The sequence below is a fragment of the Stenella coeruleoalba genome (assembly GCF_951394435.1).
Source record: "Stenella coeruleoalba genome assembly, chromosome: 11".
In the NCBI taxonomy this organism is placed as follows: Eukaryota; Metazoa; Chordata; class Mammalia; order Artiodactyla; family Delphinidae; genus Stenella; species Stenella coeruleoalba.
Genome location: NC_137157.1, coordinates 94334309 through 94348910, shown reverse-complemented (window position 1 = coordinate 94348910; position 14602 = coordinate 94334309). Strand labels below are relative to the sequence as shown.

The 14602-nt window shown below is 39.6% G+C and overlaps 1 protein-coding gene across 1 annotated transcript; it reads left to right on the top strand.

Annotated features, from left to right (window-relative positions):
• Positions 1-470: 470 nt before the first annotated feature.
• CLEC2D (C-type lectin domain family 2 member D) lies at positions 471-14103 on the top strand. The gene is made up of 5 exons (XM_079937076.1): positions 471-586; positions 7006-7125; positions 9711-9886; positions 10460-10566; positions 12268-14103. The coding sequence occupies exons 1-5, from the start codon at positions 508-510 to the stop codon at positions 12410-12412; spliced, it is 627 nt and encodes a 208-aa protein (XP_079793202.1). The 5' UTR covers positions 471-507; the 3' UTR covers positions 12413-14103.
• The last annotated feature ends 499 nt before the right edge of the window (positions 14104-14602 follow it).

Sequence of the window (14602 nt, the reverse complement as noted above, 5' to 3'; positions counted from 1 at the left end):
ATCTTTTTTTTTTTAATTAATTAATTAATTTATTTATTTTTGGCTGTGTTGGGTCTTCGTTTCTGTGCGAGGGCTTTCCCTAGTTGCGGTGAGCGGGGGTCACTCTTCATCGCAGTGCGCGGGCCTCTCACTATCGTGTCCTCTCTTGTTGTGGGGTATAGGCTGCAGACGCGCAGGCTCAGTAGTTGTTGCTCACGGGTCTAGTTGCTCTGTGGAATGTGGGATCTTCCCAGACCAGGGCTCGAACCCATGTCCCCTGCATTGGCAGGTAGATTCTCAACCACTGCTCCACTAGAGAAGCCCCAATCTTTCTAAGTTAAAAGCACTTTGCATTTTAAAATTCTAATGGACTTGTCAGCTTCATTTATTTCCTTTACAGCCCACTTACTGGGCGGTAGTTTTGCTTTTCTTTTAGCTGATTGTTCAGATTCAAACTGTTTCCCCTCCCAGTTCATGCTTTTGCAACTATTTCGAGACAGTGCCAAGTGCTCCTGATGAAGCAGAAGCATGACTGTGGAGGAAGCTTCTTTGAAAATCTTACAGACAGAACCTACCTCCAGAGAAAGCATGGAGGAGGGACGATCTGGTAAGGTAAAATTGATAAGCTTTGACAAAACAAAACAGCTTTTATTCCACTGACCACTGACAGCAGGATAGAAATTGCACTGCAGGAATATAATTCTTCACAGTTAACCTCCATAGAAGGAGAGATGTTTTGAGGGACTAGAGGTGGGTGAGAGGACAAGTGTGTAATTGTTGTGTTGGTGATTGTGTTACTGTGTACGTTACTTAAATATTTCTGCACAGTGAATTAGGTTACAGGAGGCTAAGAGAAAAATGTTCTCTGGGTTTATTTTATTTTTTTTTATTTTATTTTATTATTTTATTTTTTTGCTTTACGCGGGCCTCTCACTGTTGTGGCCTCTCCCGTTGCGGAGCACAGGCTCCGGACGCGCAGGCTCAGCGGCCATGGCTCACGGGCGCAGCCGCTCCGCGGCATATGGGATCTTCCCGGACCGGGGCACGAACCCGCGTCCCCTGCATCGGCAGGCGGACTCTCAACCACTGCGCCACCAGGGAAGCCCGGGTTTATTTTATTAGTCCTTGCTGGCAACCTGCACCCTGGCAAGTCACATTATGATATTAAATAACAGATCATTATATCCCAGAGTCATGACAAACAAACAACAATGGATTTGTTTTTTTAATTTTTATTTATTTATTTAATATATCTTTATTGGAGTATAACTGCTTTACAATGTTGTGTTAGTTTCTGTTGTACAACAAAGTGAATCAGTTATAAGTATACGAATATCCCCATATCCCCTCCCTCTTGAGCTTTTCTCTCATCCTCCCTATCCCACCCCTTTGTTTATTTATTTTTGAGGTTTTTTTTTTTTTTGGTATATCTAACAATTTGGAAATACATATACTAATAAAAGTTGCCAGTACCTACTGTATAGACAGGGGACTCAGCTCAATATTAGGTAACAACCTAAATGGGAAAAGAATTTGAAAAAGAATAGATACATGTATATGTAAAAAAACAAAATTAACCATGACACCTATTCTGTAGTCTGATTGAATCTAGTAATCATATACTTGGAATTTGTTATTTGTTAGACACTGGGCTACAAAGACAAATTGTATTTAGACCCTGATTTCAGGGTTTCATCATCTCAAGGACAGCCAAATGAGTTACTCCAATTTGATGTGATTAGTGCTACAATATATTTAATGAAACCTAGGGAGTTGGAGATGGCTTCACTTCTGAAGTGACCTTTGACCTGGTGTCACATTTTCTAGAAGAAATAGGATTAAAACTCACAATTTTAAAAGAAATATTTATTGCAGTATGGTTGCTTTACAGTGTTGTCTTCGTTTCTGCTGTGCAGCAAAGTGAATCAGTTATACATATATCCCCTCTTTCTTAGTTTTCCTTCCCAGTTAGTTCAGCACAGAGCACTGAGTAGAGTTCCCTGTGGTATACAGTAGGTTCTCACTAGTTATCTATTTTATACATAGTAGTGTGTATATGTCAACCCCAATCTCCCAATTCATGCCACCCCTCCCTTCCCCCCTTGGCATCTGTAAGTTTGTTCTCTACATCTGTGTCTCTATTTCTGCTTTGCAAATAAGTTCATCTGTACCATTTTTCTAGATTCCACATATAAGTGATATTATATGATATTTGTTTTTCTCTTTCTGACTTACTTCACTCTGTATAACAGTCTCTAGGTCTATCCATGTCTCTGCAAATGGCACTATTTCGTTCCTTTTTATGGCTGAGTAATATTCCACTGTATATTTGTAACACATCTTCTTTATCCATTCCTCTGTTGATGGACATTTAGGTTGCTTCCATGTCCTGGCTATTGTAAATAGTGCTGCAATGAACATTAGGGTACATGCATCTTTTTGAATTATGGTTTTCTCCAGGTATATGCCCAGGAGTGGGATTGTAGTTCTGTTTTTAGTTTTTTGAGGAGCTTCCATAGTGGCTGTACCAGTTTACATACCCACCAACAGTGTAGGAAGGTTTCCTTTTCTTCACATCTTCTCCAGCATTTATTGTTTGTAGATTTTTTGATGATGGTCATTCTGACCAGTGTGACCAGTGTGATGATGGTCATTCTGACCAGTGTGATGGTTAACTTCTTCTTTCTTCTTCTTGTGGGATAAGGGGCGGTGACCACTCTTAGCTACTTCCTTCCTCATTCTCACCAGTGTGAGGTGATACCTCATTGTAGTTTTGATTTGCGTTTCTCTAATAATTAGTGATGTTGAGCATCTTTCATGTGTTTGTTGGCCATCTGTGTCTTCTTTGGAGAAATAAAAGTCATAATTTTTTGTTCAAAAAGTAATTCTAACTAAGTACAAAAGTATATTTTCTTTCCTTTGGGTACAAAAGTGCCCCACAAAATTTCCTTTTGGAATCAAGGGTAAATCTGATATTCAGTGATATCATTAACTATTTCAGCTAAAATCTATTGAGGCTCATTTCTGTGTCCAAATGATTTTCTCTTTGCTTCCCCCTTTGTCTCTCTTCCTCTTTATGTCTCTCTCTCTCTGTCTCACAGGCTCTGGTGTACTTTTGTGTTTCCTCTCTCTCTCTCTCTTCCTCTCGCTCTTTCTCTCTTTCCTATTCATTCCCTGGCCCTTTGATTATGGTGGCTCTTCAGCTAGCCTTATGTCATCCTGTTTAGAGTACCTTACCAAAGTAGTTTATAAAATGTGCCTTACCAGAAATTTTCAGGAGTGATCATAAAAATGATATGAGCATTTTTTAAACATAATCATTTTAGTTAAAGAGTTTTGATTTAATGAGAACATCAGAGTATTAAAACAACATAGTGATTAGTAAAAGCATTTGTTGAAATATAGTATCTGTTTAATTTTGTTATTTATCAACATCCATGCATTAAAAAAAAAAATTGTAACCTCCTTCCCCTCTCCCCAGTTGATGTTAGCTGAGAATTAATTTCTTACTGTTCTCTAAGGAGACTTTTGTTTAATAAAACCATGAATAATTATTGACTCAAAAAAAAAGTCCCTGCAGAAACTGGAACTATTGGTATATAGATCCTTTGTCATTTAAAAACCGATGTGGGTGTTTGAGAGTGGGAGTTGGAGGCTAAACCCAACCGCCAGCAAACCCTTTAGCATTTGTAGTTTATAGCAAATTTGATGAGAAAGAAAAAGAACATAGCTCACACGTGCTTGTATTTCAGTCCAGCAGAAAGAATACCTTTTACTGAACCTCTATTTTCTGCTAAAAACAAACATTTCCTTCTTTCTTCTTCCCTTCCCCCCTCCCTGAATTTTATTTTTTATCAACAGGATATTGTAGTTCCTGAAACACAGGGTTCATGCTTAATGAAAAAGGAAGTTCTTAACGTTAATGTTTTTCTAGCTAAGTCAAGTGATTACATAACCGAAACTATTTGACCAGTGCAAATGTGAAACCTATTCTTTTGAAATTTAAACTGTTCCTGTAAGTTAACTAAGTTTTCTAGAACATGAAAATAAAAGTTAAAACCAGTAGACCAGTAATATGGTTCATTTCTCTGTTCTTCTGTGAGATAATTTCTGACACCATTTTTCAAACTAGAAATTTGAAGGTTGTTGTGTTCAGAGTGTAATATAAGAGGCATACGAATTTAGAGGGAGACAAAAAAAGGACACACCAGAGGAGTGTTAGGAAGGAAGCAATTTTCCTCTGCTCTTCTGGCTGGTTTAAGAATTAAATTGACATGAGATAAATAACAGGAGAAAATCAAACAAAAGTTTAATAACATGTATACATGGGAGAGACACAGGAAAATGAGTAACAGACTAAAATGACCAAAAACTTCACCTTAAATACTGTCTCCAGCTAATGACAAAAGATGTTGGGGGTAGTGGTTTGGGACTTCAAAGGGGAGGAAGGTCATTGACAAGGATATGGAAAAGCAAATGTTTGGTGAATAAATGTTTGCTGGGCCACACAGAGACAAGGGACACAAGAGTAGACTCTGACCTTTAGGCCATGTTCAGTTTAAAATCATCACACTCACCTCTTAATCTTTGCAGATATCTCTGGTGATAGCTCTATTCCAGGAACAGGTCTTCTATCTAAATTGTTTTAGGCAGTTAGGGGGATGGTCAAAGATTCTTCCTGAGTCTTTTGGGCCTTGATGGTTTTCAGCTTGAAATAATCCACGTGCCAAAGAGACATTTGGGGGTGGCAAATTTTATTCCCCTACAAAAAAGGAGAAGTATTAATAAGTAAGCAAGAAAGAGAAATGGAACATGAAACAAGGGAGGGTGTTAGGAGCTAGATATAGGGAAATAAAGGAGAAGAAAAAGGGGGGACTTTTAGAAGATTAGTAAGGGGGCAAATAGGAGATTTATTGGAGAGGTGTAAGGGGAGATGTACGTCTTACTCTTCTAACAATGAAAAAAATTATGGAAGTCATAACATACTGAGTTTCTAAGACAATTTTGCTTTAATGTAGAGCCAGAAAGAATGAAGGTCGAGATTTTCTTATGGAGGCAAAATCCAAATGTCGTTGTATACTGTTTAAACAAGCCAATGCGATATTGTTTTCCCCTGCCTAGCATTTAAACTGAGGCCCCCTATCATTCTGGAAGATATACGTGAAATGTAGTGGTTAAAAGAAAGTCAGCAGGAACTTTTTCAAAGTATAGTTGACATTCAGTAAAATTCACTCTCTTGGGTTACATTTCTATGAGTTTCGGCAAATACATATAATCATGTAACCACATCACAATCAAGATATAGAACAGCTCCACACCGCCCACGCCCACGCCCTTTGTAAACATTTCTTTCCCGTTCCCTCACCCTTTGGCAACCACTGATCTGTTTTCAGTTCTTACACTCTTGCTTTAGAAGAATGTCTACGGAGTCTGACTGTTTTTCACTTGGCGTAATGCATTTAAATTCATCCATATTGTACTGTGTATCAATAGTGTGGACTTAGTAAAGAGAGACATTATTCACAAGGACTCTTACAATAGGAAAAGGGCTCTAAAAAGGTTCTCATGTTATAAATAGGGCAAGAAGGGGAACAGAACACCTGTGGGGAAAGAGAGCATGAGTGTGAAGAGCAGGTGTCATTTCCAGAGTTAACACTTCTCACTTGTGTCCCAGGGACACGTGGTCATGAGCACACATGAGCTGTTATGCATCTCAGTGCTTTCTTTAGTGCTTGTTTGCATTTTCAGGCAAGCCAGAGTTTGGGGGTCTTTGGGGAGGAGAGGGCCTCACTAAAATTTATCAAGCCAAAGCAAAATAAGAAATGAAGAATTTTGAACATGTTACTGAGTGCCAGCTCGCTTAGCTCGCCACACGACAGGCCAATGAATCAGAGAGGAGATGTTGAGGCAGGGAATACAACTGTACTCGGAAAGCTGGCAGACCGAGAAGATGGCAGACTAGTGTCTCCAGTAAACCGTCTTGTCAGGTCTGGATGCCAGTTTCTTTTATAGAATCAGAGGTGGTGAGGAAGTAAAGTAAAAGGGCCATCAGTCTTGCAAAACATATCCTGGAATGACCAGCCTCGGTGAGGGGATGGTTAATTTCTTCTTTCTTGCAGCCATTCACAGGTGGGCAGGGTCAGATTGTCTCCCTGTGAGCCCAACCAAGGCACTTTAGTATAACATTCAGGCAGAGGGGCAGGGTTCCCTGAGGCAAACCATGATGTATGATTATAATAAGAAAAGCAACAAAAAGCAAAGGTTAAAATCAAAGAAACAGATTGAACATGGAGTCTGATTTAGCTTTTCCCTATTAAAATTCCCCACTGTCAATTTCCATTCCACAATCTTGTGGGATAAGGGGCGGTGACCACTCTTAGCTACTTCCTGCCCTGTAGGGATGATGAGGGGTGATCGTGGAACGGAATCGATCAGCATTGGGCAGGGAATAATTCTTAGAAGTTTTAGTAAATAGTACAATTCTCAGTTATTCAGACCTGACGCTGTCCTGTTCAGTAGAACAGGACTAAGCAAGTACATTGATCCACGCTTCTCCAGCTGTAAGGAAATTGCAGTGTCAACACTTATCCTTTTTTTTTTTTTTTTTTTTTTTTTTGCCGTACGCGGGCCTCTCACCGCTGTGGACTCTCCTGTTTCCGGACGCGCAGGCTCAGCGGCCATGGCTCACGGGCCCAGCCGCTCCGTGGCATGTGGGATCTTCCCGGACCGGGTCACGAACCCGTGTCCCCTGCATCGGCAGACGGACTCTAAACCGCTGCGCCACCAGAGACGCCCTGATTCTTATTCTCTCATTAGCTCTTCTTTCAATAACTGGAAGATTCTCTAGGGGAAAACAAACAGTTTCTTGGGCCGTGGTTCTCATTTGTGGACCTGGACCTTTTGTGAAGGGGGTTGGCAATAGGGGAGTTGAGGTACAGCTGACTGTACAGGTTGGTTCTGTGATAAATTTAAGTTTTTCTTCCTAATACCTTCATGAGATTGAGATTATGACATTTGTATTTATAGGTAAAGACCTCCAAAGAAAACGCCTACTAATTACATCTCCTCTAATCCTGCTTTACTCTTGCATCATCATTATTATTGTCCTGATTACAATTGTGATGGTACTTTCCATTTTTTTGTCAGGTAAGTTACCTGTTCTCCAAACTTTACTATGTTCTTCACACGTTCATGTTGTCGATAAATAGTTACTGAGCTCCATTATGTGCCAGGCACTGTGTGAAGTGCCTGAGGTATATCAGTGAACAAAACACACAAAAAAATCCCTGCTCCCAGGGAACTCATATTGTAGCAGGAAGACACAGATACTATAATATAGGGGTAACAGTTTGAAGAATACAAGGGGCCAGGGTAAGCCTCCTTGAAAGGATGACTTTTCAGCAAACTTTTGAAGGTGATGAAGGAGCCATGTGGCTATATGGGGAAAGCATTCCAGGTGGCAGGAACAAGCAGAATCAAAGAAGGAATCTCCTTGGTATGTTGGAGGAAAAGCAAGGAGGCTTCTTCAGCTAAAGCAAAATGAGAATGAGGGAGAGTAATGGGCTGGGGGTCAGGGAGATAATAGCCTTATGAGTCAGTTAAAAATTTCAGCTTTGGGCTTCCCTGGTGGCGCAGTGGTTGAGAGTCCGCCTGCTGATACAGGGGACACGGGTTCGTGCCCCGTTCCTGGAAGATCCCACATGCCGCGGAGCGGCTGGGCCCGTGAGCCGTGGCCGCTGCACCTGCGCGTCCAGAGACTGTGCTCCGCAACGGGAGAGGCCACAACAGTGAGAGGCCCGCGTACAGCAAAAAAAAAAAAAAAAGACTTCAGCTTTTATTTTGAGTGTAGTGGGGAGGATGAGGAAGAGGGAAATTGTAGGAGAGGAATGCCATGATCTGCATTTCACTGTAGAATAATCATTTTGACAGCTACTTTGAGAAAAGATTGTTAGAAGTAAAAGTAGACTCAGGAACACCTATTAGGGAAAACTTGTAGAGATCCAGGCCAGAGAGGACCGTGGCTTGGCTCTGATGGTAAAAGTGGAGGTGGGACTAGGTGTCAGAATCTATCTACTTTGAAAGTTGAGTCAACAGTATTTCCTATCAGATTGGATAAGGGAGGAAAAAGTGAGGTTATGGAACAAAAACATCTATTCTTCCCATAGCCTACACTCTGAAATCTTGCTGGTTTCAGAGCAACTAACAAGGGCCCAAATATTTTCATATATATTTAGCAGAAATATGTATAAAACAAAAAACGACATAGGAAACCCTACGTTGTATGTTTGGTACTAAAATCAATATTTGAACTGTGTTATGTTTTGTCTACTAGAAGGGTTTTTTTTGTTTTTTGTTTTTGGGTTTTTTTTGTGTGTGTGTGTGTGGTACGCGGGCCTCTCACCGTTGTGGCCTCTCCCATTACGGAGCATGCGCAGGCTCAGCGGCCATGGCTCACGGGCCCAGCCGCTCCGCGGCATGTGGGATCTTCCCAGACCGGGGCACAAACCCGTGTCCCCTGCATCGGCAGGCGGACTCCCAACCACTGCGCCACCAGAGAAGCCCTACTAGAAGGTTTTATACCCGCTAAGAAATGTACCATAGTAAAATCTAGGAAAGGCAAGGAGTTTGCCTTTCTTTTGTCAAGAGTAAGAAGGACTGATACTAAGGAAGATGTGGGAAAGGGGATCTGTATGATACTAGGAAAGAGTACTACAGAAATTAAATGCTACAGAAATTGATTCCTTAAAGCCATTAGTGTCCGTGTACCCCTGGGAAGTCAGATACATAGGTACTCTGCTTGAAGTCCAGTGGACTGGTGACTTCTGTGCCTGGGATAAGACTGCTAGTGATGACTTAGGAAGGCAACAATTGAATGTACGTATTTCAAGACTGACCTCAGAGGTAAAAGATCACCATATAAAATATATATATTTATTCACATATTAGTTTCTGTAGACCATTCTGTTCCAAGGCAAATCCTCAATATAATAAAATCATTTAGGAAAAACCAACTACTGCTAGCTTGCCCTCAGCAAGTGATCATGGATCTCAATATTGTATTCTCCCAGAAACCAAAAAAAGAAAAATGATCTCAGAAAGGCCTGCTGTTTTGACAAGCAGTGAAATGCAATCATATTTCCACATATTGAGTAGCAGTTGGTATTTTATAAGTGGCTAAGGCTGGTAGCATTCCAAGAGGCATTAGAAATATTAGTTGGTAGTGCGTTACAGCTCAGCAATTCTGCACATAACCAAGAGTTGGGCAGCATCCACAGAGAGTATTTATTATGTAGCCAGGCACTTAAGAATATGTTTCTGGAAGCAAAATAAGATGATGATAAGGGAAATTATGTAATGAGTGGTGCCAAAATACGTATAAAGGAAAACTATTCATTGGGAAAAACACACGCATTTGGGCATGGAAGACATTTTTAACAATTTGTCTACCTATAGAAAGTAGCTCCTGTTCAGATTTTAAGAAAAACAAAATGCTACTAGCGGAGGCCATAAAAGTACAAGAGTCTAGCTGATATTTGACCATGTTTTTCTTCAAATCCCTCATTTTGGAATTAGGTTATACTATACCTACACATACACATGTATATATATATATGTGTGTATATATACATATGTAAAAAAAAAGACTGACCTCAGGATGGTAAGTGGAAAAATAGATAAAAGGGATGAGAAAATGTGTTTGTTATGATTCACTGTGTCTGTCCAACTTTTAGTGAGAAACACGAAGACGGTCTCACATGTTCTGTATGTTACCTGCCCAAAAGCATGGATTGGATTTGGAAATAAGTGTTTTTATTTTTCTGAAGACGCAAGGAATTGGTCATTCAGCCAGACATTCTGTACCTCATTAAAAGCTGGTCTTGGTCAGTTTGAAACCGAGGAGGAGCTGGTAAGAAATATTATTGGATCATGTTCTTTGTTGAATACTTAGCACCCTGAGAAAGATATAGGCTGCATAGGGTGAAAGCTGAAAGATAAGGAAGGACCCCATTCCGGGTAGACTTGGGGGCATGGGATGCATATTAGTGCCTAATATTTGTTTGGGGTATATTCTCTGCCTGGAACCCTGTGAGACAATTCAGATACATTCTCTCATGTAATCCTCATAGCTGACCTTCAATTAGATGTATTGTTCCCATTGTACAAAGAAATATGGTAATCATGTAATTTATCATCCAAATTGGGACATTTTGGGAAGTGAAAGTGAGAATATTAATATTATGCTGGAACCACAGGCATAACCTGGGACTTTCCCAAATTGGGATGTATGGTCACTTTAATGTAATTTAGGATTAGAGATATTTGAGTGACTTAAGCTGAGAAGCGGGGACTAGTCTCCCTCCAGAGTCTAAGCTTTTCAATTATACCAGGCTGCCACCCAAAGAGAGAAGGCTGGAGGGAAGAGAGACTCAAGAGTAATATGAAAGAGACACGTGTTTTTACTTTCTGTGTTTTATAATAGAACTTCCTGAAAAGATATAAAGGCCCTTCTGACCATTGGATTGGCCTTAGAAGAGAATCATTACATCATGTTTGGAAATGGACAGACAGCACTGAATATAACGCCTCGTACGTTTTTAGTCTTCTTTTCCTTCTATTGTGTTTACATGTGGTTATGTGTGTGCGTTGTGCTTATGGGAAAATAAATTTAATAGCATGGAAGGCTTACTGCTCTATGAGGTGCAAAATAGAAATCCTTTGTATGCTCTTCCACTTATTAGCTGTGCCTTTGGAAACACTTATTGTGATTTCAATTGAAATCTTAGCATAATGATGACATTTGACATAGTTTTTCCGCTTTCATCCACTGACTTAAACTGTGCTGAAATCCCTATTTAGAATGTAGAGAGAACAGTTGATGCACAGCAGGGGTCCTACAATCCCAAAAAGCCACTGAAGCATTGATATCCACAGACCCTCAGTCCACTCTCCCAGCGGCTGCGTCCATTCACAAAAGGGAGGTCGTCAGGGAACCCGTGGGAATCCCCCCTAAATTATCTCTGGAAGGAACTTAGGAGCATACCTTGGATTCTGAACACTTCAGTGGGGGTATTTTGAATTTAACCATTACATTGGAGCAGATGAAATATAAGGGCCCTGTCGCTTCCATCAATCACAGCTAAGCCGTTTTAAGAATTTACTATTAAGTAAATAGTTTTATTTTCACACTTATATGAAACAGGTCAGGACAACACTGAAAATAATCTTCACTGAAGGCCACTGACAATGGAATTAATCAATAAACAATCAATAATAAGAATAGAAAAGAGTTTTATTTGAGCCAAGCTGAGGAGTAGCCCGGAAGCCTGCTTCGCAGATTACTCTGAGAAACTGCTCCAGAGAAGCAGCGTTTCCAGCAGAGTTTTATATTTTATATTTAATATCTTGTCAGAACAGAGAACATTAAACAAGTCAGGGTTACATTTCTTCAAGGTTTCAAATAAAAAAAAAAAAAGGACCAGCATGTACACAGCCGGCCAGTATGGCCTTGGCCCCTGGGAAGGGAGTCTTATCATTGAATGAGGACAAGCATTGGTGTCCCAAGAAGAGGGGCATTTAATCTTTATTTTTTTATTTTTTTGCGGTACGCGGGCCTCTCACTGTTGTGGCCTCTCCCGTCGCGGAGGACAGGCTCCGGACGCGCAGGCTCAGCGGCCATGGCCCACGGGCCCAGCCGCTCCGCGGCATGTGGGCTCTTCCCGGACCGGGGCACGAACCCGTGTCCCCTGCATCGGCAGGCGGACTCTCAACCACTGCGCCACCAGGGAAGCCCCTAATTTTTATTTTTAACATGGTCATTCTTTACTTCTGGTCAATGTGCCCTCTTCTTTAATAATTAAAGCGGATGTACAAATGTATGTTTGATAGGCCACATTTTAGATAGCATAAAATTCACGTTAACTCATGTATAAGCCAGAATGACTTCCCTATATCTCAAAATGTGATAATTTCTTTTATCACCGCTGATGGCAGCAGTTCACTTGGCTACAACAGCAAGCACTAGTTAAATACCTGATAAACAACATAACTGGATTTGGTATGGACGATGATAATCTTCTGATATTCAAGCAGGGACTCTGAGAATAGAAAAGGAACGAAATACAGACGTGGTATATATTTACGAAGAAGCCATATGAATGACAGATTTTCACTTTTCTCTTGTTCACATGAAAAATACCTGGAGTAGGGGTGCTGAAGAATACAGAGGAGGAATGAATGTAGATGTCTGTCCAACCTATGCTTTTTTAATATTTTTGTGTTTGGTTTTAGGTTTGTTATCAAAGGAGTTGGGGGATATGCCTACCTGAATAACATTGGACTTAGTAGCTCCAGGAGCTACACAGATAGAAACTGGATTTGCAGCAAGACAAATAATAATGTCACCGTGGAGTTAAATACTTTAAGGACTTTTTAGGGAATTTCACGCACCATCTCCAAGAGATGCATTATAAATTGTTATATACAGCTGCTGCTGTATTTCTTGGCCTGCCCAAAATATTAACAATGTGCATTTATAATCCTTGTTACCAGCAAAGAGGCAAGCTATCCTTGAATGATGTAATATAGGGATTTGGAAGAGCATGCTTCTAAACTAAGTGGGTATTAAGTAATATGAGCTGATATTTGTATTTTGAACCCTATAAATATGAACGAGTTCCTCCTTTTCTGTACAGACAGCCCTGTATTTGTACACATGGGACCATAAAAATGACTATGACAGCTGAAACCATGCAAAATGATTTTAATAACCAATGAGAAAAGATACAATTGGTTGACACATTCAAAATTCTCTTACTGTCAGTTAAAAATATATAGGGAAATTTTAAAAAGCACTAAGACTAGGGACTTCCCTGGTGGTCCAGTGGCTAAGACTCTATGCTCCCAATGCAGGGGGCCTGGGTTTGATCCCTGGTCAGGGAACTAGATCCCACATGCCACAACTAAAGATTCCACATGCCGCAACTAAAGATTCTGCATGCCTCAACAAAGTTTGAAGATCCCAAGTACCGCAACTAAGACCTGGCACACCTGTTAACCATAAGTTTGTCTCTGTTTTGTAGATAAGTTCATTTGTGCACTTTTTTAGATTCCACATATAAGCAATATTGTATGATATTTGTCTTTCTTGTCAGTTTCCTTTTGTAATTCTAGATACAGTTTTGTTTATATTTATATATATTATATATTTTTATATACACTTGAGATTATGTATGGATGCTTTTTGGCTTACAGTTCATTTTATCTCAGGTTTTCTAAGAAGCAGGGACTATGTCTAGTTCACTTCTGTGTCCTTGGAGACTAGTATTGGGTTGGCCAAAAAGTTCGTTCAGGTTTTGTGATATGGAAAAACCCGAACGAACTTTTTGGCCAACCCAATACAATGCCTCAGGTATAGCCTATGTTCTAAATATACCTATGGATATATCTTCATGACTATGAGATCCTTTCCTATTTGCTTACCTTTGCTTAGTTTCTGCTAACTTTCTCATAAAGAAAGCTAAATTTCCACAGAAATCTGGAAAGTAAAAAAAAAAAAAAAAGATTTTATATTGATAAACTTACATATGAAAGTTTAAGTTAGTGTGACTAACTTACAAATGAAATTTGAGTCAAACTGTGACCCTAACTGTATTCTTCTACAAACTATTTTCCAAGCCATGTATCTAAAGCGTGAATTCTGTTTCTTAGCTGTGACCTTTATAAATTACATAGCCCCTCAAAGTAGAGTTTCTTCCCGTGGAAAATAAATACAAGTGTAGAGTTCCCTTTGCTAAATGGGAAGGAAACCTAAAATAGAGAGGATATAAGTATACCTGATTCATTTTACTTACAGCAGAAACTAAGACAACATTGTAAAGAAACTATACCCCAATAAAAATTAATAAAAAAAAGAAAACATGTTGAAATCAAACCTTTGATGGATATGAAACTATACCAAACTCACTTGGGAGCGTGCAGACAAAGCAGTCTCAGAACCTTCACAGTTCCTGACAAAACTGTCAATCTTGGATGGGGAGGGGTACAAGTAAGTCTAAATAATATTAAGAAGAATATTCTGTACAAATTGAGATGACTTTCTGACATAAAAGAACTTTTTCTTCTAAATGCTAATGTTTCTATATTTCATAGACCTTAACTCTAGTTTCAATCTGAAATAAAATCAGACTTCAACCAGAAAAAAAATTTATATATATGTGTATGACTACCAGTTTCACTGGCTAGTTTTAAGATTCAAATGAGGTAACAGATGAAAGTCTCTTGTCACTATATCTGACTTAGTAAATATTTAATAAATAGTTTTTCTTCCATTATTGCTCTATGGAAATAAAAGTAAAAATAACAGCAAATATTCTGCTACCAGGGTGGGAACGTCTAAGTGATGATAAGTCCATTGTCACTTTCCTGCTGCCACCAGCAGGAAGTCAGTGAGCTGTATAAATCAATTTCTAGTGCTTCAGTAGAAATCACTACTGGTTGAATTAATCATTCAAAGCTCATGAGGAAAACATTTCTCCACAGGAACAAGCCTGCAAAAGTACCCAGAAAAACATCTACATAATTTGGGACTTACCCATTCTTCCCCTTTAAATTCATTCTGATTCAT

Excerpts from the sequence above, each read along its gene's own strand:
- CLEC2D (XM_079937076.1), top strand. The coding sequence starts at position 508 with ATGACTGTGGAGGAAGCTTCTTTGAAAATCTTACAGACAGAACCTACC. Across the intron at positions 587-7,005 it reads CATGGAGGAGGGACGATCTG|GTAAAGACCTCCAAAGAAAA; the intron begins GTAAGGTAAAAT and ends TTGTATTTATAG. Across the intron at positions 9,887-10,459 it reads TTGAAACCGAGGAGGAGCTG|AACTTCCTGAAAAGATATAA; the intron begins GTAAGAAATATT and ends GTTTTATAATAG.